This window comes from Phaseolus vulgaris, chromosome 5 (assembly GCF_000499845.2).
Source record: "Phaseolus vulgaris cultivar G19833 chromosome 5, P. vulgaris v2.0, whole genome shotgun sequence".
NCBI lineage: Eukaryota > Viridiplantae > Streptophyta > Magnoliopsida > Fabales > Fabaceae > Phaseolus > Phaseolus vulgaris.
This window is the reverse complement of record NC_023755.2, coordinates 17110147-17136201: the sequence shown is the minus strand read 5'-3', so window position 1 is coordinate 17136201 and position 26055 is coordinate 17110147. Positions and strand designations below refer to the sequence as shown.

At 43.1% G+C, this 26055-nt stretch overlaps 2 protein-coding genes across 2 annotated transcripts; both read left to right on the top strand.

The window, feature by feature from the left end:
• The first annotated feature begins 18779 nt into the window (after positions 1 to 18779).
• LOC137834050 (uncharacterized) lies at positions 18780 to 20483 on the top strand. The gene has a single exon (XM_068642115.1). The coding sequence runs from the start codon at positions 18780 to 18782 to the stop codon at positions 20481 to 20483; it is 1704 nt and encodes a 567-aa protein (XP_068498216.1).
• Positions 20484 to 23650: 3167 nt separating this feature from the next.
• LOC137834049 (uncharacterized) lies at positions 23651 to 25217 on the top strand. Its single transcript, XM_068642114.1, has 5 exons — positions 23651 to 24027; positions 24128 to 24233; positions 24306 to 24584; positions 24665 to 24769; positions 24840 to 25217. Exons 1-5 carry the CDS (start codon positions 23651 to 23653, stop codon positions 25215 to 25217), a joined length of 1245 nt encoding a protein of 414 aa, XP_068498215.1.
• Positions 25218 to 26055: the final 838 nt, after the last annotated feature.

The window sequence follows — 26055 nt, the reverse complement described above, 5'->3', positions numbered from 1 at the left end:
AAAGAAGGAAAAGAAGGCAAAACAAGAAAAGCCTCAACCTTTGCTTCATGGCCAGAAAGGAAGATGACTCAAGCAATGTAAGTTCATCTAACTCATCAAACTCTGAAAATTATGGTCAATTGCTTCAAGCCTTTCAAGAAACGCATGAAGAAGCCAACCGATTGGCCCTCTTGAACAATCGGTTAAAGGAAAAGAATAGCTGGCTTGAAAACAAAGTCAAATCACTGGAAGAGGAATTAGAAAATTCAAAAACAGATTTTGAAAACCTTGAAATTGTTTACACAAACTCCTCTTGCAAGTGTGACACTCTTGTTTGTGAAAATTGCGAAAATCTTGAAAAGAAGGTCCACTATCTTGTTAAAACTGTGGATAAGCTTTCTAAAGGTCAATCCAAGATTGAGAATGTCTTGGCATCTCAAAACTGTGTTTTTGGAAAAGCTGGATTGGGTTTTAACCCACAAAACAAACAAGATAGATTTTCAAAATCATTTTCAAAAATGCCAGAAAAACAACCGATTGGACCATCGAAACAACCGATTGTTACATGCTTCTATTGCATGAAAAGAGGTCATTCTGTGAGGTTCTGTAAAATCAGAAAATATGTTGTTCCTAGGGGCTTTATGAAGTGGATTCCTAAGTGCAATAAAGATTCAATTGATGAAAGTAAACCAAATGGACCCACATTCATAAGGGGACCAAATCTTTGTACTTGAAAATCTTCTTTGTAGGAAATCTTGGAGGAGAGCAAGCAAAAATGGTACTTGGAAAGTGGATGTTCCAAGCACATGACAGGGGACAAATCATAGTTCCAGGGTATCTCCTTTAGCAAGAAGGGCATGTCACCTATGGGGACAACAACAAGGGAAGGATTCTTGGGAGAGGATCCATAGGAGACAAAGACATCTTGGTCATCCATGATGTGCTCTATGTAGAAGGTCTAAAGCACAATCTGCTGAGCATTAGCCAACTATGTGACAAGGGATATCAAACACATGTGAAATCTGTCTACCCAACACCAAAGAGGTAATGTTGGTAGGTAAGAGAGTCAATAATGTGTATCTTCTAGATATCTCTTCACCATGTTCAATTGGTTGTCTTCTATCCAAACAAGATGAATCTTGGCTTTGGCATAGAATAATTGCTCATATTCACATGAATCACTTGAACAAGTTAATTTCAAGGGATCTTGTGATTGGGCTACCAAAGCTCAAGTTTGAGAAGGACCATATTTGTGAAGCTTGCCAAAAAGGGAAACAAGTGAAAAGTTCTTTTAAAATAAAAAATGTTTACTTCAATAAAACCCCTCGAGCTTCTTCACATGGATCTTTTTGGACCATCAAGAACTATGAGCCTTGGTGGAAATTATTATGCTCTTGTTATTGTTGATGACTTTTCTAGGTTCACTTGGACTCTTTTCTTGGAATCAAAGAGTGATGCCTTTTCTGCATTCAAGAAGCTAGCAAGAAGGTTGCAAAATACAAAGAACAACAACATAGGCTCTATTAGAAGTGATCATAGAGGAGAATTCCAAAATGAGAAGTTTAGCAAGTTCTGTGAAAAGATGAGGATTCTGCACAATTTCTCTGTACCAAGAACTCCACAACAGAATGGTGTGGTAGAGATGAAGAACAGGTCTCTTGAAGAGCTAGCAAGGACACTGCTTAGTGAATCATCTCTTCCTAAGTACTTTTGGGCGGATGTAGTGAACACTTCTTGTTATGTGATGAATAGAGTGCTTATTAGGCCTATTCTGAAGAAGACTCCATATGAACTCTTCAATGGAAGGAAGCCTAACATCAATCATCTCAGAGTCTTTGGCTGCAGTTGTTTCGTACTCAACAATGGAGAGGAAAGCTTGGGAAGTTTGATGAGAAAGCGGATCTTGGCATCTTCATAGGGTATTCTCTCACAAGTTATGCATACAGAATCTACAACAAGAAGTTGATGACTGTAGAAGAGTTAGTTCACGTTGTCTTTGATGAGGTAGATCACAAAAACATCCAAATCCCGAAGACCAGTGATGAAAAGTGTACCGCCCTGGTAGTCGGAAGTGATGACGTGGCACCAAGCTACAGTGTAGGCGTGTTGGCAAGGCGCCAGATCCGCAGAAGGGAAGGAAGTCGGGGGGCTCGTGTAGTCGCCAGTTATTAAGTTGGCGTGCTCCGATCTCCAGCATACCAGGCGATCGCCCAGTTGAAGATGAAGTCGCCAGATGATAAACTCAGGCGACCAAGTGATTGGAGATCGCCAGAACAAGCACATCGCCGAAGATGAAGGTGGTGCAGATTATGAAGGCGGCCGGCGAGACCACAGGGAAGGTGTACGAGAGCACCCTAACTCGCCAATTCCAGTAGTGATCGCGCTCCCAAGTTAGTTATGCACTGGGCAGTACCATGCATAAGTAACTTAGCCAAAAGAGAGTCAGAAGCAGCGCCTAAGTCAATGAGGCTCCAGATGATGGCACGTGTACGACTGGATGCAAGACACGTGTCCAGGTCTGTAACTGCCAGGAGAGAGAAAGTGACTAGGTATATAAGAGTTCTCAACGAACTTCTGAGGTACGCACGTTCAGAATATACTCTTTACGCTTGCGAGTTCTTGAGCATACTGTGAGAGAGAACATTGCACGGTTCCTTGAGAGTTCTTGAGTGTTCTTGCTCTTAGTATTTGGTGGTTCGGTCACTGACTTGGGCGTTGGAGTGCGATCGGCCGCAGCGGCGCCGCTCTGTTCTTTTGCAGGTTCTTGAGGTGGATTTGAAGAAGGACGGAGGTTTGAAGCGGTGCACACATCGATCCTTTGACGAGGCAGGTTCCAACGTTCTGGTCAACAGGCAAGATCATCAGGCGCCCACCGTGGGGCCGTGTAAAACCTGTTCCCATCCACAGCGTGAGTTCTTGGAGGTTTTCGTAGTTTTCTGCGTGGTTGTGTGCTGGTTCAACCATCGTTCGCTGTTCGTTTGAGATTTGTTGGGTGATTTCGCGTTCTCTACCGTTCGTTTGGATTTTTGATCGGTGAAGTGAGGTTTTCTACTGTTTACGCGTGATGTGTTCGGTGGAGTTTGAGTTCTTTCGCTCGTTTGGTTATCCGTGGGAGAAGCGGTGGTTTCTGGTGGAGTTGTAGGTTTCCGATTGATCGCTGAATCGATCGTAGCTGAAGTAAGTGTTGTTCGCTGCATTCTGTGATTCGCCAAGTTTCATGAGAAAAATGAGAAGCAATCGTTCAAGTCCAGTTGCGCCCGTCGCTGCTGAAGGCGCCGCCGCCATGACCATGGCGCAGATGGTAGAGATTATGCGCTCGTTGCAGGCAACTGTGGAAGCCTCGCGCATAGAACAGGCGAGAATGCATGAGGACCTGGCTGCCTCTCGGGCCAGGAATGATGAGCTTAGCAAGGTGACTGAGGAGCTGCGTCAAGCTCTTCAGAAGCAGCAAGGGCGTTCTATTGTTGAAGAGGTCGCGCCGTCGTCGCCACCTCGTGTTTTTCCCATGCCTTTCGATCAGGCGATTACTGACACGCCCATTCCTGCGAGTGTGGTTCCTGTTAAGGCTGTTTTCACCGGCGTGGAGGATCCTGAAGCTCATCTCACCACGTTCCATACGCAGATGATGCTGTCAGGGGGATCAGACGCCGTGTACTGCAAGATGTTCGTAAGCACACTCTCGGGAACGGCGCTGGAATGGTTTGTGAGCCTGCCTAACGGTCACATTACCAATTTCCAACAGTTCTCGAAGATTTTCGTCGAGCAGTACATCGTGAATAAGGCACCGCCCAGGGTGTCTTACGATTTGTTTGATATAAGGCAGTATCAGGGAGAGTCCCTCAGGGACTACCTGAATCGTTTTGGAGCGCAGATGGTTAGATCGCCGGCCAAAGATGAAGAAATGTTGGTTTACGCATTTAAGAAGGGCGTGCTGCCGGGACCATTCTGCGAGGCATTGATCAGGGCCCACCCCGCCACGTTTGCTGAGGTTAGGCGACTTGCGGTGGCCCACATCGCCGACGAGAGCGAAGTCGCCGAGAAGAGAGGAAGCGTGGCCCCCACTAGGCCACGCGCCCAGACCAGGATCCAGCCACAGAGGGTGCTGGAGACAGCGGCGGCCAGGAGGGATCAGAGGACTCGCCATCCTTATGATCCAAGGAAGAACAAGGGCAGGGGCCAAGGACGCCAACAACCAGCACGCCGGGAATACAATCGCCCGCCTAAGCACAAGTTTGTCATGGGATTGGCGGATCTGATCGCCATTCCCAATATATCCGCTAGGTTGAAGGCGCCAGAAAAGGTGGGCGACAAGGTGCTGGGACCAAAGTCAGACGCCTGGTGTGAGTTTCACCAGGGCTTTGGCCATACAGTGGACTCGTGCTTAGCATTAGGATACCAGCTCGACGATCTGGTTAAGAGCGGGTTCCTAAATGACTATTTGCTGGACAGAAGGACGGGGGGCGCGTCGAGCTCCCAACCAGCAGGTGCTGAGGCTCAGCAGCACGAGATGCCTACGCACGGAGAAATCCACACCATTGCAGGGGGTTTCTCAGGAGGTGAATGCACCGCATCACAGAGGAAGAGGTACGCGAGGTCTGTGATGATGGTGGATATGTTTGAAGACCACTCGCCGGAAGTGGATATTACATTCACCAAGCAAGATCTCCGAGATGTTGTGCCTCATGATAACGATCCCATAGTAATTTCGTTGATAACAGCAGGAAGAAAGGTCCACAGGGTACTGGTGGACCAAGGAAGCTCGGCAGACGTGATGTTCTGGCCGACTTTCACGCAGTTGGAGCTGCCCCTTGACCAGCTGAGGCCCTATGGAGGGTGTTTGTATGGTTTCGCTGGTGACCAGGTGGAGGTCAGGGGGTACATAGAATTAAGGACAACGTTTACAGATGTGGCGGGTTCAAGAACGGAAAAAATCAAATATCTTGTTGTAAACGCTCCTTCAGCATACAACATCCTGTTGGGAAGACCCACGCTCAACAGGATAGGTGCTATACCGTCGACCCGGCACATGAAGGTGAAGTTGCCGTCCATAGAGGGGGTGGTTATCACCATCAAATCCGATCAGAAGGAAGCGAAGAAGTGCTATGAGAATAGCCTGAAAAACAAGAGATCGGTGAGTTACGTAACAACCACCCCGCCTCCTGGTGTGAAGCCCAGATCGACGGTAACAGAAGAGACCGCCGGAAGGGACGTGGAGATGGTTTAGGGTTAGCTGGGGGAGGGGAACGCTGGTCTGGAGGAGGAAGAGGCAAGGAATCGCCCTGAGGAAGCGAGAGAACTGGGAATCGCCAGGGCGGTGATCGCCAGAGAAACCAGACCAAAACTCGTCGAGCAGTGGCTCGAGAGAGAAATCGGGGGAAAGATCTTCAAGCAGGGAAGATCCCTGGAGGTTGAGCTCCAGGACCAGATCGCCAAGGTGATTGAACGGCATCTGGATGCGTTTGCATGGTCCGCTTCGGACATGCCCGGGATCGATCCCGACTTCTTGTGCCATCATCTGGCGATGGACAACTTGGTGAGACCAGTGCGACAAAGAAGAAAGAAGTTCAACGAGGAGAGGAGGCAGGCGATCAGGGACGAAACACAGAAACTCCTCGCCGCAGGCCACATCAGGGAAGTCCAGTACCCTGAATGGCTGGCAAATGTCGTGCTGGTGAAGAAGAGTAATGGGAAATGGCACATGTGCGTCGATTTCACTGACCTAAACAAGGCTTGCCCAAAGGATTCATATCCTTTACCAAGCATAGACGCCCTGGTAGATAGTGCTGCAGGGTGTAAGTTGTTGAGCTTCCTGGATGCCTTCTCGGGGTATAATCAGATCAAGATGCATCCCATGGATGAAGAGAAGACAGCCTTCATGACGGAGAGATCGTGCTACTACTATAAGGTGATGCCGTTTGGGCTGAAGAACGCGGGGGCCACGTACCAGAGGCTGATGGATCGAGTACTTGCGCCGATGCTAGGAAGGAACGTGCAAGCGTACGTCGATGACATGGTCGTGACCTCGCCAGAAAAGAGCAAGCACGTTGCAGACTTGGAGGAATTGTTCACGACGATCGCCAAGTTCAGACTGAAGCTGAATCCAGAGAAATGCATTTTCGGCGTGGAGGCTGGAAAGTTTTTGGGTTTCCTCTTGACTGAAAGAGGCATAGAGGCCAACCCTGATAAGTGTGCCGCCATCTTGGCGATGAGGAGCCCAACTACGGTGAAGGAAGTTCAACAGCTAACAGGTCGGATGGCAGCCCTGTCTCGCTTCGTGTCAGCTAGCGGAGAAAAGGGCCATCCCTATTTTCAGTGCTTGAGGCACAATAACAAGTTTGCTTGGACGAAGGAGTGCGAGGAAGCCTTCGTCAAGCTGAAGGAGTATTTGGCGAGCCCGCCGGTCTTGTGTAAACCGCTGGTGGGAACCCCTCTCAGGTTGTATTTTGCTATAACTGAGAGGGCGGTGAGTGCGGTGCTCGCCCAGGATCAAGGTCAGGCTCAGAAGCCTATTTATTTTGTAAGTAAGGTGTTGCAGGGCCCCGAAACGAGATATCAAGCCCTGGAAAAGGCTGCGCTGGCTGTGGTATTTTCGGCGAGGAGGTTGCGCCACTATTTCCATAGCTTCACCATACTGGTGATGACTGACCTGCCCATCTAGAAGTTCTTGAAGAAGCCTGACGTTGCGGGAAGGATGGTGAAGTGGGCAGTAGAATTGTCAAAGTTTGATATTAAATATGAGCCCCGAGGCCCGATCAAGGGGCAGATCTTTGCGAATTTCGTGGTCGAGCTCTCATCTGAGGCGACACGAGTTGAAGGGGACGACTTCCGTTGGGTGCTTTCAGTGGATGGATCGTCGAACCAGCAGGGTAGCAGTGCTGGGGTCATTTTGGAAGGACCCAACGGCGTGCTGATCGAACAATCTTTGAGATTTTCCTTCAAAGCCAGTAACAATCAAGCAGAGTATGAGGCGCTGATCGCCGGGATTTTGCTGGCCAAAGAGATGGGAGCCAGGGTGTTAATGGCTAAGAGTGACTCGCTGCTAGTCATAGGGCAAGTAACAGGCGAGTTCCAGGCTAAAGATCCACAAATGGCGGCTTACCTGGAGTATGTGCAGGAATTGAAGAGTTCCTTTGCCTCCTTTGAAGTAGTGCATGTGCCCAGAGAGCAGAATGCCCGAGCTGACTTGTTGGCTAAGCTCGCCAGTTCAGGCAAGGGGGGTAGGCAGAGGACAGTGATTCAAGAAACTCTGAAGACGCCGAGAGCATTTGTAGCAGATCACCTGGTTCTTCAGATACGCAAGTCGACGGAGAAAGCAGCGAGAAGTCATAAGTCCCTGACGCAAGAAACTTTGAGATCGCCGAGAATTAGAGCATGTCGAGGAGAGAAGGTGAACATGACGCAGGTCTGCGCCACCCATGAGCCAGACACTTGGATAACACAGTACAAGCGGTGCCTGGCAGATGGCCTTCTCCCACTGAATCCGACAGAGGCTAGGAAGGTAAAGAAAAATTCTAGCAAGTACACATTGATTGATGGCGATCTGTACAGGTTTGGGTTCACTCACCCACTCCTGGAATGCGTACATGGCGAGAAGTGCACGAGAATCATGGCAGAGCTCCACGAAGGGATATGCGGAAGCCACGTCGGGGGCCGAGCTCTGGCCGCGAGGATTCTCCGTGCAGGATACTACTGGCCATCGATGAGAGAAGACTGCAAGAAGTATGCGCAGTGTTGCAAACAATGCCAACAGCACGCCGATTGGCACAAGGCGCCTCCCGAGGAGTTGAAGTCGATCTACAGCCCTTGGCCGTTTCATACTTGGGGAATCGACATCCTGGGACCATTCCCGCTGGCGATCAGGCAGATGAAGTACTTGGTGGTGGCGATTGAGTATTTCACCAAGTGGATCGAAGCAGAACCAGTGGCCCAGATCACCGCACACAAGATCGAAGGTTTCGTGTGGAAGAACATTGTGTGCCGGTTTGGAGTGCCCAAGCGCCTCGTGTCGGAGCGCCTGGTGTCGGACAATGGGACTCAGTTTGCAAGCCACCTGTTGAAGAAGCTTTGCGAAGGGGTGGGAATTCAACAAGTGTTTGCATCCGTCGAGCACCCTCAGACAAATGGCCAGGTGGAGTCAGCTAATCGGGTGTTGCTGAGAGGTTTGAAGAGAAGGCTAGAGAAAGCCAAAGGAAGTTGGGCTGAGGAGGTACCCCGTATAGTCTGGGCGTACCACACCACCGAGCAGTCAGGAACCCATGAGACCCCGTTCAGCTTGGTCTATGGGTGTGATGCAATGATTCCAGTGGAGATCCAGGAGAGCTCGCCGAGATTCCAGAACTTCGTAGAGGAAGACTCGAATGAAGAGAGAAGGCTGAACCTGGATCTACTGGATGAGGTCAGGGAAGAGGCGAGATTGAAGGCTGAAGCAGTGAAGAGAAGGATTGAACGAAGATATACCTCGAAGGTGATGCCGAGACAGTTTAGAGAAGGCGATCTGGTGATGAGGAAAGCCCACCAGTACGAGATGGAAATAAACTGTCGCCCAAGTGGACTGGACCGTTCAGAATAACCGAGGCGCTCGGGAACGGCGCCTACCGCTTAGAGACATTGGAGGGAGGGGCGATTCCTCGCACTTGGAACGCTACGCACCTCAAGTTATATTACAGTTGAGAACTTTGTAAGTAAAGATAAACACGAAGTTACATTACAATGTCTCTGTTAAAACAGTTTGAAGGGGGCACTCTTTTTTCCCTAGGGAGGGTTTTTAATGAGGCCACCCAATAAAGAGAAGTTTTCAAAGTACAAGTTGTTTTAGATTGCGTGCCTGTTGCTTTTAGAAAGTTTTGAAGAAAGACCTTGTCACTTATATGTGACTTAAGGCAAGTTAAAGAAATATTGCATGCTCTCTAAAAAGTTTTTAAGTCCTCATCGTTTTTCGGCGATCGGAGGCATCAGTTAAAGTTTTAAGTCCTCATCGTTTTTCGGCGATCGGAGGCACAAGTTAAAGTTAAAGTCCTCATCGTCTTTCGGCGATCGGAGGCACCAGTTAAAAGACCTCAACGCCCTCGCGCGTCCTGAGGCGAGTTAAAGACCTCCTCGCCGTCGAGCGAGCGCAGGCGAGGAAGAGTGAAAAGTCCTCAGTGTTTCTGGGGGCGAGAAGATGTAACCCCTGGGGCAATGTAGAGGCACCAGTGAAAAGTCCTCAGTGTTTCTGGGGGCGAGAAGATGTAACCCCTGGGGCAATGTAGAGGCACCAGTGAAAAGTCCTCAGTGTTTCTGGGGGCGAGAAGATGTAACCCCCGGGGCAATGTAGAGGCGAGTAAAAGACCTTCTCGCCTATGAGCGAGTTCAGGCAAGATAAAATCCTTCTCGTCTCGAACGAGTTCAGGTATGGTGTTAAGGGTGGACGAAGTTTGGAAGGTGGCTAAGGTAGGTTCGAAGAGAGCGCCTAGCCACCCGATCTTTTGTTCTGAAGTTCAGGAAGGTAGAGAAGGATCCGAAAGGCGCCTCTACCCCCAGATAAAGAACAATAGCCAAGGTATGAAGCCAGAAAGAAGTTGATATCGCCAAGAGTCTTTGGCGACCAGGAAAAGTTCAAACAATGGCGAGAAAGTTAAAGACCCGTTTTGATGAAGCAGATCGGGTGAAGCAATGTTTTAAGCCAGGGGTTGAGTTAAAGTTCGTTGCTTGAAGAGTAATTTTACGCTAAGGTTAATTGCCTTAAGATTACGAGTTGTTAAAGTGATTATTGTTTGAAGTTGAAGTGGCTCGAAGCAGTTAAGTGTATGATTGCGCCTATGAAATTACTAAGTCATTTCTCTGAAGTGAATCGCGCAAGGAAAGTCAAAGCAGTTAAAGAAGTCATAAGAGGAAATACATAGACTTTGCCATTAAAATAAATATCAGTTCAAAAACACGTGTACAAGAAAATGTGAAGTTTATTACAAGTTATATACAAAGAGAAAGCACGAAGGCAGCGGATGGAGGGAATTGATCAGTCTTCAGCGGGAACCACTTTCCCATCAACCACCTCGTTGTCAAGGGACACCATGCTGAGGTCCAGATCGGGGAACAAGCAGGCGAACTGCTCCCGTGCAGCCTCGAATCCAGCAGCCAGAATTTGGGCAGAACTCAGATTAAGTTCTTCAATCTGCTTCTTCAGTTCTTCAGTTTGTTCCTTCAGCCCTTGATTCTGCTGCTCCAGCTCTTCAACTTGTTTCTTGAGTTTTTCGTTGGTTTCTTGAGCCTGGAGAAGGTCTTCAGCAACCTTCTTGGATTCTGCTTGCACCTGGCCCAGCTCAGCAGCAAGCTCCCCTTTTTCCTTGTTGGCTTCGGCAAGCTCAGCCATGGCGTCATCCCTTGCTTTCTCCACCTTACCAAGGAAGATCTCCCGATCAGCTGACCTCTGCTCCAGTTTCTTCATCTTGGCGGCGTCAGTTTTTATTAAGGCCTCTAGGTCAGCCACCTTAACGCGATAAGGTACAATCTTGCTTTCCAGCTCAATCTTCTCTTGAGCCAGAAGCTGCACCTTGTGGCGTAGATCGGTGGCCTCCTTGCGTGCCAACCGGAGCTCGGTGCTCATTGCGTCTTCTACTCGGGAGTGTTCAATCTCCGCGAGTGTCAGATTGAAGGACAACTTCTCCACCTCAACCCTCATAGTGCTATTCTCAGTTCTAAGGTTGAAGAGGTCATCCTGGAGCTTCCTGGTGGAGCTCTCCACAGCTCTAGAGATAATGGTGGGGAAGTCTTCTGCCATCATCTTCAGCTTGGCAGAGAAAGGCTCCCACATCCTCGTGACCTCAAGGGAGAGGTTTGCTGCTTGTGGAGGCACCAGGTGGGCCTGTTGTTGGCTCTCGCCGCCACCTTCTTTAGCTGGTTGTTCAGCAGGTGCTTCTTGGCGCGGTGGCGACGTCGGGGATTCAGTGATCAGAATTGGAGAGGTATGGGCAACCTCATCCCCGATTGGAGCAACGTCTGCGGCTGAGGCATTTGAAGGAGGACCCCCTCCAGCTGATACATACGGCGTGGAGGCGCTCGGGGGGTCCTCCATGAAGTTTGGCTCGGGGGTTTCAACCGCAGGTGGCGCAGTTGCCAATGGAATGGCTTGGACTGGTGAAGCGGGAGCTGCGGGGGGTGGCGATGATGGAGGAGGGGCAGGTGTAGACGGCGGCGTTGATGTTGGAAGAGGGGGTGGTGCAGATGGTGAAGAAGGTGCCACCCTCTTCCTCTTTGTAACAAGGCCATCTTCAGTGGCCTCGTCGTCTTCCTCCTCCTCCTCGTGGACTACCTGGGGGGCTTTCCTCTTGGGTTTCCTGAGGACAAGCTTCTTCCTTTGGTTGGCGGTTTGGACAGCGGGAGGAGCTGCACCCCTGGGTGGCGATCTGCCTTGAGCAGCGGCGATCTCCACCACAGAGTTTGGCACTGTTTGAGAGCCCGTTGCCAATCCGTGGGTTCGGGCGAGCGCCCTCAATTCAGCAAGCTTGCCCCGCCCCAACATGTTATCTGCATAGAGCGAAAATGCAGGGGTTAGCTCAGAAAGAAGATAAATGCATAAGACAGTATGCAACAAAGCAGGCGAATAGTGCCGAAAAATAAAACCAAAGTCTTGCGCACAACGCACAAGACGCCCAGAAACAGTTAACAGAGAAACAAGAACTTAAACGTTCTAACCTATGCGGATTTCAAGTTGGTCCTCGTAAAACTCGAAGCAGATCAGGGTGGTGGTGAGGAAGGTGATGTTGGCATCTGCCACACTCTTCCAAAAGAAGCAAAGGTCTCTGTCCAAGGCACCCATGCTGTCAAGACTTCTTGGCCTCCTGAAGCTGCTCTTGGACTCTTTGTTCCCCTTGTTTACCCAGTACAAGGGGAAACCGTCGAGTAGGGAAGCGTCCTTGTCGTTGGGGCGCACTTGGACGAACTTTCCCTTCCAGTCTTTATAGGATTGCTGGAAGATGGAGAGGATCGACCTCCCAGCAATCCCATTCAAGCTTACCCACAGGCGATCTCCTGGGTGCTTGGCTTCAAAAAGGAATAAGAATACATCTACAGATGCTGGCAACCCCAGGTGGTCGCACATGACTTGGAATGCCCGCACAAACGCCCAACTGTTGGGATGAAGCTGGGCGGCGGCGATGTTGAGCTCGGTGAGAAGCTCCCTCTCGAAACGAGTAAAGGGAAACTTTAGTTTCACCTTCTTGAACAGAGTTGTGTAGACGAAGCAGAAGGGCCCGTCATTGCTCGCCTTGTCGTCGGCGCAAACTGGCAGGTCGGGGGGGCAAGGTAGCACCGTCATCTTCTCGTCGTGCTCCTTGTGGAATGTTTGGTGAGGCTCATCCCCCTTCGTCAAACGCAAAACTACCCCAGCAGTGTTCACAGAAGATGTTTCCCTCAAGAGGGTCGAGTTGGCCCAGGGATACAGGTTTTTGAAGTCTGGTGGGGGGACGGAGGCTCCTCCGGTGACAGGCGGAGTAGCTTGGGCCAGGTTGGGGTGGGGAGGTGCAAGCCTCTCAGCCTGAGAAGATGAAGCGCCGCGTGCTCGCGGTGGGTCGTGTGCTTGTGAGGAATGGTTTCGTGATGAAGGTGGAGGATTTGGGGTGATCTTTGAGCGAGTCATTGTTGAAGCTGCAAAGGAAGAAGAAAAGGAAAAATGATCAGGGTTCGCAGAGGCTGACTCGATCATGAAGGAAGGGTGAAAAACGAACGAACGCATGTTCGTTGTGAACGTTGATGAAGCCCTAAGTTACGAAGAAGGAGAAATAGCGAAAAACAACACACAACGTATGCACCAGACAGTTAAAGGATGATGCGAATCGGTTAAAATGCAGAAAAAAACCAGCAGAAGAAGGAAAGGAGGTACCTTTTTATGATCAGGAAGGCGATGAAGAGTGTTGGTGATTCAGGATGTTGAAGAACGCTGAGAGCTTTTTTGCAGAAGAAAGTTGGAGCGTTTGAGAATACGAAGAAAAGTGATGGAACAGTGGAGCGAAAATGGGTTTAAGGGTTTTTCGAAATGGGTTTGGGAAGCGCAAACGTTAACTGAAGGTAACCGTTGATGAAGCCACGTGTCGTGCGATGGGTGAAGGGTTTGGTGGAGCGTCAGAGAAGCAGAAAGTACAACCGCTTGAAATTTTGCGCCAGTGCCACGTAGATCGGTATTGGCGTGACTCTTTTAGTCTTTTCGCTGGACAAGTCTTCGCTTAAGACTGGGGGGCTTGTGTACCGCCTTGGTAGTCGGAAGTGATGACGTGGCACCAAGCTACAGTGTAGGCGTGTTGACAAGGCGCCAGATCCGCAGAAGGGAAGGAAGTCGGGGGGCTCGTGTAGTCGCCAGTTATTAAGTTGGCGTGCTCCGATCTCCAGCATACCAGGCGATCGCCCAGTTGAAGATGAAGTCGCCAGATGATAAACTCAGGCGACCAAGTGATTGGAGATCGCCAGAACAAGCACATCGCCGAAGATGAAGGTGGTGCAAATTATGAAGGCGGCCGGCGAGACCACAGGGAAGGTGTACGAGAGCACCCTAACTCGCCAATTCCAGTAGTGATCGCGCTCCCAAGTTAGCTATGCACTGGGCAGTACCATGCATAAGTAACTTAGCCAAAAGAGAGTCAGAAGCAGCGCCTAAGTCAAGGAGGCTCCAGATGATGGCACGTGTACGACTGGATGCAAGACACGTGTCCAGGTCTGTAACTGCCAGGAGAGAGAAAGTGACCAGGTATATAAGAGTTCTCAACGAACTTCTGAGGTACGCACGTTCAGAATATACTCTTTACGCTTGCGAGTTCTTGAGCATACTGTGAGAGAGAACATTGCACAGTTCCTTGAGAGTTCTTGAGTGTTCTTGCTCTTAGTATTTGGTGGTTCGGTCACTGACTTGGGCGTTGGAGTGCGATCGGCCGCAGCGGCGCCGCTCTGTTCTTTTGCAGGTTCTTGAGGTGGATTTGAAGAAGGACGGAGGTTTGAAGCGGTGCACACGTCGATCCTTTGACGAGGCAGGTTCCAACGTTCTGGTCAACAGGCAGGATCAAAAAGGATGAACAAAGCATCAGTTTGGAGAAGCTGGAAATCTGTGCAGAAAAACAACCGGTTGATTCGCAGAAACAACCGATTGAAATTCTGCAACAGAGTGAGCTGCCCAAAGAGTGGAGGATTCCTAGAGATCTGTCAGTGGAAAACATCATAGGGCAGATAAAGGAAGGTGTCTCCACACGTAGTTCCATCTCAAACCTCTGCAGGCACACAACTTTCGTTTCACAAATTGAACCAAAGTCAATTGATGAAGCTCTCAAAGATGAGAAATAGGTTGAAGCTATGCATGAAGAGCTGAATCAGTTTACAAGGAATGAGGTATGGTTTCTTGTCCCTAGAACAGATGAGATGAACATAATAGGTTCAAAGTGGGTATTCAGGAACAAGTTGGATGAAGATGGCGTGATCACAAGGAACAAAGCAAGGTTAGTTGCCAAAGGCTACAATCAAGAGGAGGGCATAGATTATGGTGAAACCTTTGCCCCTGTTGCAAGGTTGGAAGCTGTGTGGCTGTTTCTGGCTTTTGCATGTATGAGTGGTTTCAAACTCTTTCAAATGAATGTCAAGAGTGTCTTCTTCAAAGGCTACATCAATGAGGAAGTGTATGTGGATCAACCACCGGGCTTTGAAGATCATCAACATCCCAACCATGTCTTCAAGTTGAAGAAGGCTTTGTATGGACTGAAGCAAGCTCCAAGGTAGTGGTATGAGAGGCTTAGCAACTTTCTGCTATCTCATGGTTATGAAAGGGGAATGGTAGACAAGACTCTCTTCATCAAAAAGTCAAATTCAGAAATAATTCTTGTGCAAATCTATGTTGATGACATCATCTTTGGTGCTACACAAGATAGTTTGTGTGAAGAATTTGTGGTTGCAATGAAAGGTGAGTTTGAAATGTCTATGATGGGAGAATTGTCTTTCTTTCTTGGATTGCAGGTTAAGCAAACAAAGGATGGGATTTTTCTATGTCAATCAAAGTATTGCAAGGAGATTCTCAAGAAATTTGAAATGGAGAGCTGCAAAGAAGCAAGCACTCCAATGCCATCAAGTTGCTACATGGATGCTGATACTGCTGGAAAGAGTGTAGATCAAACCAAATACAGAGGATTGATTGGCTCTTTGCTATATCTAACAGCTAGTAGGCCGGACATCATGTTTGCGGTGTGTCTATGTGCTAGATATCAAGCAAATCCTAAAGAGTCACACTTCAAAGCTGCAAAAAGAATTCTGAAATATCTCAAAGGAACATCATCTGTTGGGTTATGGTATCCTTCTCACTCTCCAATTTATTTAATTGGTTATTCAGATTCTGACTTTGCAGGTTGCAAGCTAGATAGAAAGAGCACAAGTGGCACTTGCCACCTTCTTGGCTCAAGCCTAATCTCATGGCATAGCAAGAAGTAAGCTTGTGTTGCTCTCTCTACTGCTGAGGCTGACTATATTGTTGTTGGAAGTTATTGTGCACAGATTTTGTGGCTCAAACAACAACTTGCAGACTTTGGATTATAGATCAGCAAAGTCCCTTTGATGTGTGATAACACAAGTGCCATCAATCTTACCAAAAATCAGATTCAACACTCAAGGACCAAACATATTGAGATAAGGCATCATTTCATTAGGGATCATGGAAACAATGGGAACTGTGAAGTGAAGTTTGTGGAGACCAAACTGCAGTTAGCTGATATCCTCACTAAACCATTACCAAAAGAGAGGTTCTTCTTTCTAAGAAATGATTTAGGTATCCTTGATCTTAATAATCTCTCTTAAATCTGTTTTTATTACATGTTAAAGTCTATTTGTGAAGACAAATAGGGGGAGAATTATTTGGTCATGTGTATCCTTATCTGAAACTGTTTAAATCTATTTAATCTCTTATATAAAATTGTGTTCTGTTGCTGCTGATAAAAACAACCGATTGTTTCAAGTAAACAACGATTGTTTATCAGGTTTTATGCTTGAAATGTGTGAAAATCTAAACCTGATGCTGTAAAAAGCATTGGATGGTATGCATGTTATTTTTACAGGTACTGCTTCAGATTCAATCAGACACTACAAGAAAAACCTAAATTACATACAGATTATTAAATACGGATAAAAATCCGTATGTGAAATGGACATTACATACGAATATTTACATACAGATAAAACATCGTATGTAAATAAACTTTACATACGGATTTTTCCGTATGTAAGCAAAAAGTCGTTACATACGAATAAAATTCTTATGTAATTTTGGTTCCAAGAAACGGGAAACATTACATACGGATCCAATCCGTATGTAAGTTATTTATAATTTTAATTAAAAACAAAACTGTTACATAGTTAACATTTTCCGTATGTAACTAATTTTAAAATTAAATAAAAAATAAAAAAATTATTACTACGGATATTTTCCTTTGTAAGTTATTAATTTTTTATTAAATTATTGCATACGGATTTTTGGCATATGTATTTTTTTTTTTAATTGTTACATACGGATTGGTTCCGTATGTAAGTTATTAATTATTTTTTATTGTTACATACGGATTGTGTCCGTATGTAAGTTATTCATTGTTTTTTTATAAATTTTACATGTAACATATATAAAATGATAAAAACTGTAATATATTAAAAAATTAATTTATAAACTTATATTATTTTGTGAAATATATTATTTTTTTAAAAAAATTAAAATTGTGAAAAATGTAACATGGGAATTTATTAACAAGCACTGCATAACTAAATTTAATATATTATTTTATATATTACATAATTAATTTGACTAATTTATTAAAATCATTGTAATATATATTTAATAATTATAATTAATATATTATTTATTTTTCAATCTAATTTTATTTTAAGTACTCTTTTATTATTATGTTTGAATAAAATAAAGTTTACAAGGTAACTAGAAATATATTTAAAAAATATACATCTTACATTAATTAGTTATTACAAACAAGATATTACAATAAATTTAGTTTATAAAAATATGAATATATAATTAAATTAAAATAATTATTTACTTCTAATAATAAATATTATTTACTTACATATGATATTTATTTATTTCTAAAATAATTATTTTGTGAAATATATTATTTTCTTTTAAAATATTAAAATTGTGAAAAATGAAACTTGCGAATTTATTAATAGGCACTCCATAACTAAATTTAATATATCATTTCATATTTTACATAATCAATCCGACCAATTTAGTAAAATCATTTTAATATATATTTAATCATTATAATTAATATATTATTTATTTCTCAATCTAATTTTATTTTAATTACTCTTTTATGATTATGTTTCAATAAAATAAAGTTTAGAAGGTGACTAAACCAGAAATATACTTAAAAAATATACATCTTACATTAATTAGCTATTACAAACAAGATATTACAATAAATTTAATTTATAAAAATATGAATATATTATTAGATTAAAATAATTATTTACTAAATATTATTTATTTACATAAAATATTTATTTACTTCTAAAATGACTATTTACTTCTAATATGATATCATATATCAACAAATAAAGAAAATAAATATTATAAAATATAATTAAAAATTAAATAAAAAAGAAATGTTACATACGAATTATTCGTATGTAACTTATTTGAAAAAGTGAAATTGAAAAGCAGCACTTCAGTGGTGAAGTGAACCCTAAATCACAAACACCCAACAGCAGCACCAACAAGGCCACATTCCAGCTGCTAGCGGCCACCACCGAGCAACCATCTCCACCGCAACCAGTACCACCGCAGCAACCGCCAGCGCTGCAACAACCACCATCACCGTAGCAACCACGACCACCGTCGTCCTGGTTCGGAGAAGAAGCACGAACGCAATCACCACCACCATCACCACCGCGTGACGTTTTGCATTCAATGGTCACCACCACGTGACCTTCTCTGGTCAGTCGCCACCACCGCCGCAATCATTCAGGTTGATGGTTTGTTTTTTGTTATTAAGCTGGAAATTTGTTGGGCTTTGATTTGTGTCTGCTTTTGTGTTTCACCACTGGCTATGGAATCTTTTTGCTTACTTTTTTTTGAGGTGGTATTGGTTATGTGCCTATGTGGTCAAGGAATGGAAGAAAGGAGATTTACAGTATTGCATATTAAAGAGGTGGTATTGGTTATGTGCATATGTAGTTCATTATTTGTTCTTTAGTTTTTTTTTTCACATTTCGTTCTGCTTAAGTTGGTTCTTGCTTGTGTTGACTTGGAGATTGAGTTTGTGTTCCATTTTCATGGTTATTTTTGTATAGATTCAGCTGCTTTAAAGAGGTTGTAGGAGGACTGTTACGTGGAACTCAAAGCTTCTTTTTGTACAGATTGAAAGGTTAGATTTAAGAGTTGATAATGCTGTAATAATTTGAAGAAATTGCATAAGATATGAAATTTAAAAAAATTGCATGATTTGATATCTAATAACTCCAAGTTGTTTTGGCCAATTTTCTTTGATTATACTTATTAATTGATGTAGTGGCTTGTTAATTGATTATAGTTATTATAATGAAATGTTGTAATAGCCAATTTGTGTGAAACAAAAACATTATCCAAATCTGGATGACTTATGCAAATCCATATATGGTTGAATTAGGCAGAATTTGTAACACGAACTCTTACATGTTCGTTTGTAACACGAACTTTTACATGTTCATTTGTAACACGAACTCTTACATGTTCGTTTGTAACACGAACTCTTACATGTTCGTTTATAACATGATCTCTTAAAAAATTGTTCACTTTTTATCAATTGTTTTATGAACAGAACATGAATCAGTTTCCATCAAATCGTGCAAGGATGTATGATAGGTGTTATAGAGGAAGAGGTGCTTTGAAAGAGTCTTTTATATTGGGAGTTGAAGAGTTTATAAACAAAGCTTGCCAAAGAGAATGTTATCAGAATGATGGGGGAATACGATGTCCATGTAGTAAGTGTGATTGTACAAGAATTTTGGAGGAAAGACTTGTGAAGGTTCACCTCTACAAACATGGTTTCAAATATAATTATTGGATTTGGACTGATCATGGTGAAGACATGGTAGAAAGTGACTTGTATAATAACGATAATTGTATGGCTTTGGGAATAACTGGAGGTGCACACAATCAGTCACAAGATTACCAAGTTAGGTTGATGGAAGACATGGTGTTTGATGCTCTTAGGCAACAAGAGTCATTACGAGTACCAAATGTAGATAACATGGAAGAGCCTCCAAACGAAGAAACTGAAAGGTTTTATAAGCTTTTGTTGGATGAAAATACGCCATTGTATGCATGGACATCAGAGTCCAAATTATCAATGTGTGTCAGGATATTAGCTTGCAAAGCCAATTGGAATATTCCTGACCAATGCTTAGAGTTTATTTCAAAAATGCTTTTGGATGCAACACCAACCAAAATAGGTTTGCCTAAAAGTTATTATGATGCAAAAAGGCTAGTGTCGAAGTTGGGATTACAGACTAAGAGGATTGATTGTTGTGTGGATGGTTGCATGCTCTTTTATGATAACGAATACGGTAAAAATGACGGAGGGTTGCTTGAATGCAAATTTTGTCACAAGTCAAGGTATCGTCACCACAACACCGGAGCAAGTAACAAAAAACCAGTTGCTGTAAAGGCAATGTTCTATTTGCCAATAATTCCAAGGTTGCAAAGAATGTATGCTTCAACACAGACTGCGGGACAAATGACATGGCACTATGATAACAAAAGCAGTAATGGTGTTTTGCGTCATCCATGTGATGGCGAGGCTTGGAAGCACTTTGATACCGTTTATCCAAATTTTTCTGTGGAGGCACGCAATGTGCGACTAGGTTTATGCTCTGATGGTTTTAATCCATATGTGCAAGCATCAAATGCACCCTATTCATGTTGGCCAATAATTGTGACCCCGTATAATCTTCCTCCCGAAATGTGCATGTCTAAACCTTATATGTTCTTGAGTTGTCTCATACCAGGCCCATTCAATCCAAAGGCGGGTATTGATGTATTTTTAGAGCCCTTGATAGACGACTTGAAGAAATTGTGGAGTGGTGTCCCAACATACGATATTTCAAGGAAAGAGAACTTCATGATGAGGGCAATGTTAATGTGGACGATTAATGATTTTCCTGCATACGGTATGTTGTCTAGTTGGGGAACTCATGGTAAATTGGCATGCCCACATTGCATGGAGCATTCAAAGGCATTTAGATTACATCACGGGGGGAAAAATTCTTGGTTTGATTCGCATCGTAGATTTTTACCAAATGATCATGCATTTAGGAGGAACAAGAATGCGTTCAAGAAGGGGGAAGTTGACATGGATCCTCCACCACCTAAGTTCACACCTACACAAGTTTGGAACAGAGTAAAGACTTATCCTAAAGTAACTGAAAGTGGTGTGCAAAGAATACATGGTTACGGGGAGTGGCATAATTGGACCAAAAAAAAAGCATCTTTTGGGATCTTCCATACTAGAAAGACAATATATTAAGACATAATATTGATGTTATGCATATTGAAAAAAACTTCTTCGATAACATCTTTAACACTGTCATGAATGTCACTGGAAAGACAAAGGACAATGACAAAGCACGAATGGACTTAGGTTTGTATTATAGACGAAGAGACTTGGAACTTAAGTCACATCCTAATGGAAAGAAGTTGAAGCCAAAAGCAAATTACACACTTGCAACAGAGGAAATTAAACATGTGTGTCAATGGTTCAAAGATCTTAGGATGCCTGATGGATATTCTTCGAACTTGGCTAGATGTGTTGATGTCAACAAGGGAAGGGTGCTTGGGATGAAAAGTCATGATTGTCATGTGTTCATGGAATGCCTACTTCCCATAGCATTTAGTTTGTTACCAGCTCATGTTCTAAATCCCATTATTAAGGTAAGTCATTTTTTCAAATATTTGTGTTCTACAACACTAAAAGAAGATGACCTTACTAGGATGGAACAAAACATTCCAATAATTCTTTGTAAGTTGGAAAGTATATTTCCTCCGACATTTTTTGATTCTATGGAACATCTCCCTGTCCATCTAGCATATGAAGCAAAACTTGGTGGACATGTCCATTATAGGTGGATGTACCCATTTGAAAGGTAATAATAAGAGTTATTAGTCTTTATTTAATGTGAACTATAATTATCAATCATATCAAATTTCTTTGATTGTAGATTCATGGGATATGCTAAACGTTCAGTGAAAAATAAGGCTAGGGTAGAAGGATCTATTTGTGCATCTTATTTGCATCGTAAGACAACTCATTTTTGTTCACACTATTTCAACAACTTCATGTTAAGACCACAACATTGTAGAAATGAAGTGGACATTGAAAGTGAAAGGCTTCCATCAATCTTATCTGTCTTTGACCAACCTGGACGTCATTCTGGGAGGGAGATCACTCGTTGGTTAACTGATGAAGAATTGAGCTCAGCTCATGTTCATGTTTTGATCAACTGTAATGAAGTTAAACCATACCTTGAGTAAGCGTCATGCAATATATTATTTTAAAACATTGTTATTCATCCATTAAGTTATCTCTAACCTAATGCATTGACACCTATATATTGACAGCTCTTTCTTACATTCTAATGAAATTTCTAAATCCCATGCTTCGGCTCGTATACATGCAGATTTCCCTTTGTGGTTTAGGACACAAGTATGTATCTAGAAATTCTATAATTTACTTTTTGTTGACTTCTTTAACCATTTCATAAAAAATTAATGACATTGATATATTTATAGGTTCATAAAGACCCTTTAAATGTCAAGAACCAACACCTAAGAGATTTATCACTTAGTCCATTAAGGTGTGTAAAAGAATGGCACACATTCTTTGTGAATGGGTACTGATCCTGCCGGTTGACCAAAACGCAAGAATCTCGCCACGTCAAAGGTATCTCCCTCTGGATCGGCTTTGCACCACGCTAGCTTCCGTCCTTCACACCTCGATTCTCCTCAAGAACCTGAAAAAGACAGAGTGGCGCCGCTGCGGCCGATCGCGCTCCGACGCTCAAGTCAGTGACAGAATCACCAAAACTCTAAGAGAGAAAAGCTAAAACTCAAGGAACCGTGCAAAATCTCTCAGCGTACTCAAGTGTTCTCAAAGCGTAAAGAAGTGTTTTAAACGCGCGTACCTCAGAATCTGTTAAGAGTTCCTTATATACCTGTGCATTTTCTCTCTCCTGACAGTTACACCTCTGGACACATGGCTCGCATCCAGCTGTACACATGTCACCATCCGGAATGTCTTCTGCTTGAGCGCCACTTCTACTCTTCAGGTTGTTCGACTAAGTTACCCATGCAAGGAGTAACTCGGTGGGTAGCTGCCTTGGAGCACGATCTCTTCTAGGGGCGAGAACGGGGTGTCACCATGCACACCTTCTCTGTGGTCTCGCCTGCCGCTATCACGATTTGCTTTACTTGCTCATCGTGCATGTTCTGGTAAACTGTTCCCTTGCCACAACCTCTGGCTAAGGAATGATCATCTGATAACTTCATCCTTCGTACTCGTGCCCTTTGGAAGCCTTGAACAAGCCTTCCTGATCTTTCGGCGATGTCCCCTTCTCGGCGATCTCTGACCACTTGGTCGCCTAAGCTCACATACGGTGACTATGACACAAACCTGGTGACCGCCAGTTTAGATATGCTAGAGATCGGAGCACGCCAACTTAACGATTGGCGACTACACAGACTTCCCGATGTACTTCCCTTCTGTCAGCCAGGTTTTCCGCTCAACACGCCTATATTCCCGCTTACTGCCACGTCATCACTCCCGACTACCTGGTCGGTACAGGTACAAATTCCACACTCACGCATGGAGCGAGGGAAAGAAAACAATAAATAGTAGGGTCCATGTAAAAGATCTTATAGAAGGAGGTGAGGATGATTTCTACAGTGTGATTCAACACATGTATGAGGTGGAGTACAATTCTTCGACCTCAGATAAGAAAGTTGTATTATTTTACTGTAATTGGTTTGATCCATCAACAAGAGGTACGCAAGTAGATTCCAAATATGGTATTGTGGATATTCGAATGGATAGAATATATGTGCAATTTGATCCTTTTATCATTGCACATAATGTTCGACAAGTTTATTATGTACCATATCCAACATCATGCAGAGACAAACGTGGTTGGTGTGTTGCAATCAAAACAAAGCCCAGAGGTAGTATAGATTTTGATGATGTAGAAGTTGAAGTGCCATATCAGGTGGATGAATGTCACATGTTAATGAAGTCATTGAAGTTGAAAGGGTTTCAGGATTACAAGATTTAGAGGCCGAGCTTGAAGAAGTTGACATAAACAATGTATCATCATTTCAAGATCAGATAGATGAAGAAACAAATGAATGGGAAGAAGACAATGAAGAGGGAGAAAGTGAAGATGAATATGGAGATGACTTTGACATCTCTAGTTCTGAATAGACTTAGGAAGCCAATGTTAACAAATAATATTTATTGTAGGAACTACTATTGTATTGTTGTTGTTAATATACTGTTTATTACTCCAATTAATTTCAGTTTTATGTTTGCTGATGAAATTTGTACATGTTTATTTCAACTTTTTTATTAAACTATATTCAGCATATTCTTCTTCATTGATAAACTTATATAACCTTCATTATCATTTCATGCAGTATATATAGATGTCATCAGGAGGTTCTGATCAACCATCACCGAGTAACAACCAAAAAAAAGGGGAAAAAAATTATGTGATAAAATTGTTATCACGATTTAACAACCAAAATCCATCATCCAGTCAACCCAATACACCTATTTCTTCTTCAGTTCATGGATCTATCCCACCAGTAGCAGATGCTACCCAATCCACCCCACTAGTACAAGATGTTATTGCATCAACACCATCTCCACGTGTTGGTTCTAATGCATCAACCCCACCAGATATTACACCATCCCCATATACAAATTTTGAAGGGACACACTCAGCTTCTGCAGCGAATAACTTAGAGGACGAGGTCCTCTCAGCTGGTGATCACCCTCTGATTCAGCCTATTGGGGGAGGGTAAGAATATAACAAAATTCAATTTATATAATTTATTATTATTGTCTTATAATTTTGACTAACTTTGTTTTGGTATTTGGGTTTTATCCATCAAAAATAGCATCAAGGCCATCACTGCCAGCATCAAGCAACAATTTGGTGAGTCATGGCCAACATGGGGGGCAATCCCAAAGGGCGAACGGGATATATTTTTTCAACGTTTTAAGGTACTTGTTTTTTATTCCCTTTAAAAATTTTATATTTTACAATTTGGATTGATGATTCTTGTTGTTTTGTAGAGGAAGGTCACATGGAGGGTTGAGGACGAGGAAAAAGTTAAGAAAAATTTCCATACAAAAGCTTCTCACACCCTTTCACAAATGTTTAAAGATGCTCGCCAAGAAGGTAAACGACCAGAATGGATTGGCAATAATGTTTGGAACAACCTCTTTGAACAGTGGAACATGCCTGTGTATCTATCCAAATGTGATACAGCTAAAAAGAATCGTTTGTTTGAAAAAGGCGGATGTCTGCACACTGGAGGATCTATTAGTGTTCATGAACACGTTATTCGTATGGTATGATTTCCATATAATTTTTTTATATTAATTTATGATTAATTATTATCTTCTTAATTTATGAAATGTTTTCTTTATAGACAGAGGAGCTTGGTCGCTCGGTCCATGTTGATGAAGTGTTTCAACAAACACATATACGAAAGAGCACTGGAGATTTTATTGATGATAGATCAAGGCGGACTCATGTTAGTTATTTTAAAAAAAAATTTCATATACATTAATTAGTATGATAACAAATATTTTTCATTTTAATAGGAAGATTTTGAAAGTAGATTGTCTCAAGCATTATCTAAGTCACAATCTACCTCAATTGAGGAGGAAAAATTGAGAAGTCGTTGTTGGTTAGAAAGTGTAGGTGGAAGGTACAAGAGACGAGTATATGGGGTTGGGCGTGTTGATTGTCAGGACGACTATGTTAGCCGTTACCTACAAGAAACACAACCATCTTCTAGTAATAAGAAGGCTGATTCAGAAGAAATTGTTGAACTTAAGCAGCATATTGAACGCATGGATGCAAAGTTTCAAAACTTTCAAAACTTTATGATGCAATATCTACCACCTGAGGCAGCAGCTGCAGCACAACAGTTTTTTCAGCAACCAAATACCCCGCCACCAACTCAACCGAATCAGTAGTCAAATGAAGTGCAACATTATAGTAATCATGATGAACAACAAAATTCACCCGGTGAAGATTATAATAATTATTAGCTTCTCTAGAACTTTGTTTTAATGAAATACATTTTAGATATTTGGAAATAGTAAGTATTGTATGTATGGACAACATTGAATGTGATGAATATTTGTCTTCTGAAAACTGGAATGTACTGAAATGTTGATGAATATATGCAGGTGTAGAATATGGGGTGCTTCTAAATACAAAAAATATAAGGTGCTTTCAAATACAAAAACTGATGTTGTTATGTAGAATGTTACATACGGATTTATCCGTATGTAAGTTTGTCTGTTAATTACATACGGATTTATCCGTATGTAATTATATACGTATTTTACATACGGATTTATCCGTATGTAATTACATACGGATCCAAAATCCGTATGTAAAAATTACCTACGATAGTTTTACGTACGGATGTTTGCCCGTATGTAATCCGTATGTAACGATGTTTTACATACGGATTTTGTGTGTTATATACGGATTTTGAGTTTTTCTTGTATTGATTTCGAATTTGCTTCTGTAACAAGTGTAATCCTTGTATCTGTTGAAAGAAACCTTGTGTGTTTGCTGAGAAGTGTTGTGTGTTCTTGAGGGGATCAAGATCAGCATTCTTAGTGTTGGTGTGTTGACCAAGAGAAGTGTGTGTCTTGAGGAGATCAAGGTCACTATCTTGGTTGTGTTGTTAGTGATCTAGGTTTGATTGCTTAGTGGAATTCCTCAGTGGTTTCTGAGAAGACTGGATGTAGCTCTGGGTTTAGAGTGAACCAGTATAAATCTTTGTGTGCATTTTCTCTA

What these genes read in the sequence shown, in the direction of transcription:
- LOC137834050 (XM_068642115.1), top strand. Translation starts at nt 18,780, where the DNA reads ATGAATCAGTTTCCATCAAATCGTGCAAGGATGTATGATAGGTGTTAT.
- LOC137834049 (XM_068642114.1), top strand. Translation starts at nt 23,651, where the DNA reads ATGTCATCAGGAGGTTCTGATCAACCATCACCGAGTAACAACCAAAAA. An exon ending in TATTTTTTCAACGTTTTAAG is followed by an intron (nt 24,234 to 24,305) that starts GTACTTGTTTTT and finishes GTTGTTTTGTAG; the next exon opens with AGGAAGGTCACATGGAGGGT. An exon ending in ATGAACACGTTATTCGTATG is followed by an intron (nt 24,585 to 24,664) that starts GTATGATTTCCA and finishes TTTTCTTTATAG; the next exon opens with ACAGAGGAGCTTGGTCGCTC.